Raw genomic sequence first — 7524 nt, forward strand, 5'->3', positions numbered from 1 at the left:
AGGGACTAAAATGGCAATTTACTCATACTTTTGGAATCGTGAATGATCTATTATATTTAGAAGATCGTACTTTAAAATGTTAACAATGAGTATTTATTTTATTTTTGTTGTAATTGTGTGTTTCGAACTAGACCACAGACTTTTGTTTTATAGGTGAGAAATGATCACATCGTTTGACTCAAACAACATAAATGTTTTATGTAACCGTGTGTCAATTGGGGTTAAAATGGTTAATAGTTAACTCATAACATGACTGAGAACTCTGACAATCTCATGAGAAACAGTTTTCTACACATCTTTAAGTTGTTGTGGGCTATGTTGATGTGGGCTTGGTGTTCTGTACGTTGAGTCAAGATTGGGTGTCATACCAAAAAAAAAAAAAAATATAATGAATAGCATGTTTAAGTTGTCAAAAACTTGAAACTATTAAAATTATAGAATTGTTATAAGTGTAGCTGGATATTTTGTTTTCCAAATCGGTTTTTGGTAAAACCGGGTTTTCGGTAGTGGGCATACCAACGTGTAATATATAACTACATATGACCACAAAAGGGTATGTCGGATACCCACAAACGCAACTGATATTGTCCTGACGGGTATAGGAGGGTGTAGAAAACATAGCTTTATAATCAGATATGAGACTAAGATTATCAAAACCCGTTACATAGCCAACCGATTATCATTCCCAGTGTACCTAAGTCTAAGTGAAGCAGAACAGGGGGGGCCACTCAACTTTGGTCCAGCTGTGGAAGAGATTTCAACCTTTTCAAGTAAATGATATAATTTTGTGTAGTTTTATTTGAAGCCATAAAAAAAATTTATTAATTGACTTTGACAATTTCTAATTTCGCTATGACTTAATGTAATTATGTTTAGCCAAACAATTGCAACCTACTAAGTTTCTTACCTGGCTAGTTTTCAGTCCATACCAATGTAAGTTTTTGAGTCCGTCACTATGTAGATATGATCAATTTTAAACCTCCTGATGAGTTATAAAATAATTTTTTAACATTTATAGAAGCATGCTTGTTTGGAGACATAAAGACTTTTCAATATAACCCGACATGAAGCGATCTTCTTGTTTCTTGGATCCCAACACATTTTCATGATTCAATTCACAAAGACAAATAATTCTCATTTTCGTGATTTGATTCAAAAAACACAAATGGTTCTTATAATCAAGTAAGTCTTCGAAAAAAAGCAAGTTATGTCATCATTTTTGTTAAGACATCTATTATGTATGATGAATGTACAAAGTTTTAGTTGGAACTTGGAAATGTACCATTGATGTGAACCCAAGTGAACATTGTATGTTGGGCCCACAGAAAATCAAAGATCTCAACAACTAACAACTGTTGGGTACTATCGTCGTTGAGGGATGTTATTATGAGAAAATCACTAAAATAGTTATATTGATCAAGAAAATAATCAAATTAGTTTTGGATAAAAGCACTCTGAAGAGGTATCGTCCTAATTCCATATCCACATGACAGGGACCACATCACTTTTTCAGTCTAACATGGCCTACATCCGCAAGTAAATCCAGAAGCTTCTGTAAAACGTCAAGGTGGCACCAAAGATACTCCTTCCGACAGAAAGGACAACACGTGTCACTAGTTAACGAGCGTCGTGTGGACCTGCAACAAATCTGGGAGCAGACCGACAACAGCAGTACGATTTCTCCAGCATGGACGAATATTGGTGCGCCACGTGTACCACCATCCTGACCATAGCAGAGGGGACCAAGAGGATATTCCCCTTGGTCGGACAGCTGGCGCCCAATAGCAGCTGGCAAGGTTACTCCTCCCTCCTTCACCCTCAGGCTATAAATAGGACCCTTCATCATTCAGGTTAATCCATTCTATTCTCCTCGTTTTCACTTACGACACACACCGTTTTCTTCCTCAGAGCAATACTTATTCTCACGCTGGAGCCCGGTTAAGAGGGGAACCCCATATTCCCCTCTTAACGAGCTAACTGTGTTGCTGTTTTGCAGGACTCCAGTATTTGGCGAGTAGAGAAGGAGATTGAACCCACGTAAGAGACGACCCAGCTAGTTAACCATCGGTATTAACCAGTGTTTCATTATTGGCGCCCACAACATTTTTTGCAAACCATTTTCATCTCTTTTTTCTTCAAAATGACTACCAAACCCTTCCCCTCAAGTGGACGGAGAAGTCTCTTCCTTTGAACTTATTTCGGACACCGCACACGTCCAAAGGGTCCAGAGGAACGAGGCCATCCAAGAAGGGCAAATAAACAAAGATTTCCCTGATATCTTTGGAAGCACATCCAGAGTTATCAGCCAAACCACAAATGGAGCCACTTTCCAACCTCCATCCAGAGTCATCAACCAAACCACAAATGGAGCCACTTTCCAACATCCACCCAGGGTAGTCAACTAAACACCTCCGGAAGTTCCCACACCAAACCATGGGGCTGGCCCATCGACCCCATCGGTCCAAACACAGTTGAACTTTTCGGCACTCTTAGGGCTACCTGTGTGAAAGACTCTGGCTTCCTGGTATGCCGAACAAACAGCCTCTTTAAACCTTGTCTATGCGTAACTCAGCGCACAGCAAGCCTTGCTTCAAGCACAAGCTAACCAATCCGCTTTCGTTACTCCACCGCAAAGGCCTCCGAGCACCCACATGCCTCAACAGACCAATGCGTGGAACTTAAATCCTGATAAAGCACCCAATGTCAGAAGGCAAAGTGCGCATGATACGCGCGACACTTACGGCTAACGGAAAGCAACTATGTGCAATACTCCCATCAACAGAGAAAGCGAGTACAAAGTCGTTTAGGCCCGCGCAACATAAACGACGGATGGGATAGCTATAATGAAGAAGATGACCCGACATACAAGAAGGAAAACATGGTATTCAGCAGACTACCACCAGAACACGAGGCGTACAAACCCCACAAGCGCGCGGGGTACAACCCAAAGGCAGAACATGATTACTCGTTGAGCTATCGCCCAGATGGCATAACTGAGAACTCCAAGTTCATCAAAGAGATTGCAACAGCCGATATCGATAAGACAAAACTGCCACACAATGTAGGCAAATACAATGGCTTAACAGATCCTGACGACCACCTCCAAGTCTTCAACGGCGCAGGGTTAACAGGTGGTTGGAACTTACCAACTTGGTGTAATCTTTTCGCACAAACCTTTGTCGGTGCGGCGCGCGTCTGGTTTGACAGTCTACCAGCAGGAAGAATTAAATCATGGATCGATTTTCAAGACAAGTTCCTCGTGCACTTCTCCCAACAGCGCAGACATACTAGAGATCCAGCTGATTGCTTGAATATATGGAGGAAATATCACGAAAGCGTAGAAGATTTCATCACCAGATATAACAAGGAATGTCTGGAAATCGGAGATGTGGGCGAGAAGATGATGCAAGCACACTTTATGAGGGCAGTAAAGTGTGATGACCTGATCAAACGATTGAAAGGAAGAGACGGAGGCCCCAAAGATTGGGATACCTTCATCGAAGCAGCAAAAACAATTGCGCGCACTGATAAACAATTGACCGGTGATGACAACCGTCAATACAATTACAGCCACAACGATCGGCGCAACAAGAAAGGCAAAGGCCAATCATGGAAAACATCTGGCTACAGAGAAAGAAGCCCGATAAGAGAAGACGCGCGCAATACAATCAACCAGATTAGTCATCGCAAAGAGGTTAAGAGAGAAAACAGGGAAAAGCAGTGGACACCCCTAACAAAGACCCCTTCCGAGGTCTTGTCAACCGAGAACCACCGGTTCAAACCCCCTCTACAGATGCGAAAAAAAGGGGCAAGACCCAAATCTTTTCTGTGAATTCCATAAAGATACAGGTCACCTGACCGACGACTGCTTTAGCTTAAAGAAAGAAATAGAAAGAGTTCTGAGAGATGGAAGGCTCACCCACCTAGTAAAAGGGGGAAAGCGTGATAATCGCCAAATTCAGAGAAGGGAAGAAGGCCCAGACAATAAAAAGCTTCGGAAGTTAGAAACTCACATGGTCCAAGGGGGTCCACGAAGACCACGAAAGAATTATAACAAGCACGCATAAGACGATTCCTGACACGAGAGACAAGTTGTTTTCCCCGTGGTAAGGGGAGGCCCAAGAGAAAGAAGACCCATATTCATTTCTGGGGTGGTCGGTCTTTACCAGACTGATTACATTTTCATCGATCCAGGGAGCACCGCAGATATTATCTACGAACAATAGTTTAATTAATTCGACCAGGAAGACAAAGCGCGCTTGGAACCAGTAGATTACCCACTAACTGGTTTCTGTAATGAAGCCGTTTTTCCTCTCGGCCAGATATCGTTTACGGTGCTACTCTCGGACGGAAGGAACTCAAGAATAGAAGAAGTCACATTCATGGTGCTACCCGCACATTCATGACATGATATCCTTTTGGGAAGAGAATCCCAAGGAGATTTTAGTATGATTTGTTCAGGGCACATTCAGCTGTTAGAGACAGCGGTAGCAATAATTTACGCAATCAAAGAAGTCCTTGCAACTGACGAAATCAGGCTAGCAAAAGCAAGCAAGTCCGCACCGCGCACAGAAGCCGAAAAATGGGTACTGAACAGCAAATATCCAGAACAAACTGTCACTTTGGGTCCAGCAATGTCAGATCTCACGCGCACAGTGCTAAAAAAGTTACGATTTGAAAGCATAGACGTGTTCGCCTGGACACCGGCTGATATGGTGGGTGTTCGACGACACATAGCAGAACACAGACTGAATGTTTCAGAGAACGCCAAACCTGTGGTACATACAAAGGGTCATTTGGGAGACATAAAGCACGATGCTATGCAAGAACAAGTCACAGAGCTACTAAATGCTGGTATCATCAGAGAAGTCCGTTATCAAACCTGGGTGGCCAGCCCAGTGATGGTCCAAAAGGGAAACGGTAGTTGGAGAATGTGTGTGGATTATAAAGATTTGAACAAAGTATGTCCGCGCGACTGTTACGCTTTACCAGATATTGAGAAGATCGATTCACTGGCATCGTTCAGATGGAAATGTTTCCTCGACTGTTATAAGGGACTATCCAAGACGAAGACAAAACCACATTTCGAACACCAACAGGGCTGTACTGCTATACAAAAATGCCCTTTGGTCTAAAGAATGCTGGCGCAACTTACCAGAGACTGATGAATGAAACATTCAGTGACGCTATCGGCAAGTACATCGAAGTATACACGGATGATCTGGTCATCATGAGCAAAGAAGAGAGTATGATGCTGGTAAACATTCAAAAAACATTCGCCACATTGCGTGGGGTGAACATCAAGCTAAATCCAGCAAAGTGTTCCTTTGGGATGGAAGAAGGAAAGTTCCTGGGTTTCATTGTGACGAAAGATGGGTTTAAGGTCAATCCTGACAAGGTGCAAGCGATAGAGCGGATGCCTTCACCATCGACAATAAAAGAAATACAGAAGCTGGTTGGACGGTTAGCGGCACTCAACCGTTTCCTCGCCAATCACGCAGCAAAATCTTTTCCGTTCATCAAAACCCTCCGCAACGGTGTAAAGAAGAATCAGTTTCAGTGGACTCCAGAAGCCGAGCACGCATTCCGAGAAATGAAAGACTGTCTCATACGACTGCCAACACTGACAGCACCAATTAAGGGTGAACCCCTAGTAATGTACCTCTCAGCGGTGGAAAAAGCAGTAGGAGCAATTTTACTGGTGGACCGACAAGGCATTCAAACGCCAGTACATTACGTGTCTCGCACTCTGAACGACCCAAAAACAAGGTATGCCATAATGGAGAAACTGGTCCTCGCACTGATTCATGCATCCAGACAACTACGCAGGTACTTTGCCAACCATGTCATCCACGTCTTAACAAACTATAACATTGGCAACATCCTCGCAAGGCCTGAGATATATGGAAGATTAGTGAAATGGGCTATAGAATTGGGGGGCCATAACGTGGTTTTTAGACCAAGGCCGACAATTAAAGGTCAGGTGTTGGCCGATTTCATGACAGAGGTGCCTGATGATAAAGATAGAGAGTGCAAGGCAATGGAAAGAGCTGAAAGGCAATATTCGGAAGAACCATGGCTATTATACACAGATGGCGCATCCAATGAAGATGGTGCAGGAGCCGGACTTAGTTTGGTAAGTCCAGAGAAACATGAATTCACTTACGCCATCCGGTTAGACTTCAAGAGCACAAATAATGAAGCCGAATATGAAGCTTTCCTCGCTGGTTTGAGGTTAGCAATCAAGATGGGAGTCAAACACATAGAGGCGCATGTGGACTCCATGCTAGTAGCAGGGCAGATTAATGGCCAGTACGATGCCAAAGGAGATGTGATGGCACTATACCTAGACCAAGCAAAAATGTTGCTACAGAACTTCAATTCCTACAAGGTACACTATATCAATCGGAGCGAGAATAAACCAGCAGATGCACTAAGCAAACTCGCATCCACCAGCTTCCAGCACCTGGCCAAGGACGTGCGCATTGAAGTTCTAAGCAATCCATCGGTACCGCTAAGACAAGTGAGCGTCATCCAACTAGGAACAACGTCTTGGATGACTCTGATCATTATGTATCTCCAGTCTGGAATACTACCCGAAAACAAAGTCGAAGCAAGGGAAGTACAGTACAAGTCCAAGCATTACCAGATGGTTGATGGAATTTTGTACCGAAAATCGTACCTCGGACCATTAATGAGATGTGTCGATCCAGAAGATGCAAACTATCTGATACGCGAAGTACATGAGGGCATCTGCGGCATTCATGCCGACCTAAGAATGGTAGTAGCAAAAGTAATGAACGCCGGGTATTACTGGCCCGGAATGCATCTAGACGCAGTCAATGTTTTGAGGAAATGCAACGGTTGTCAGAGACACGCCCCGAAAACGATGCGCCCAAAAAATGAGCTGGTCCCTATAACAACGCCATGACCGTTCCAACAATGGGGGATAGATATGGTTGGTCCTTTCCTAGAAGCCCCGGGAGCAGTGAAATTTATAATAGTCGCGGTAGACTATTTCACAAAATGGGTGGAAGCAAAGGCGCTGGCGTCAATCACATCTACCGTAGTGCGAAGGTTCATCTGGGAACAAATAATTTGTCTATTCGGGCTACCCCTAAGAATCATCACCGATAATGGAACAAACTTTGCTGCAGAAGATCTCCAAAGTTGGTTCAAGAAGCTACACATAGAGCACACCTTTTCCTCGGTTGCGCACCCGTAGGGAAACGGTTAGGTTGAAGCGGTGAACAAGAGTATCGTATACAGTAATAAGGCTTGGATGAGGACGCAGCGAAGAGGTTGGGTCGACGAGCTACCCAGCATACTATGGGCCCATAGGACGATGCCAAATACAAGTAACGGAGAAACACCGTTCAGTTTAGTCTATGGGTCCGAAACCGTGATACCAGCAGAGATTGGCCTGCTATCTCCAAGAATGCTCTCCATTAACATGATCAACAACCAAAAAGAAAGGAGGTTGGACCTAGACCTTCTAGAAGAAAGAAGAGAGATGACAGCAAT

General features: G+C 43.7%; 1 protein-coding gene across 1 annotated transcript; it reads left to right on the forward strand.

Moving 5' to 3' along the window:
• Positions 1 to 5164: 5164 nt before the first annotated feature.
• Positions 5165 to 6931, forward strand: LOC110933020. Its single transcript, XM_022176263.1, has one exon. The coding sequence runs from the start codon at positions 5165 to 5167 to the stop codon at positions 6929 to 6931; it is 1767 nt and encodes a 588-aa protein (XP_022031955.1).
• The last annotated feature ends 593 nt before the right edge of the window (positions 6932 to 7524 follow it).

The sequence above is a fragment of the Helianthus annuus genome, chromosome 4 (assembly GCF_002127325.2).
Source record: "Helianthus annuus cultivar XRQ/B chromosome 4, HanXRQr2.0-SUNRISE, whole genome shotgun sequence".
Taxonomy (NCBI): domain Eukaryota; kingdom Viridiplantae; phylum Streptophyta; class Magnoliopsida; order Asterales; family Asteraceae; genus Helianthus; species Helianthus annuus.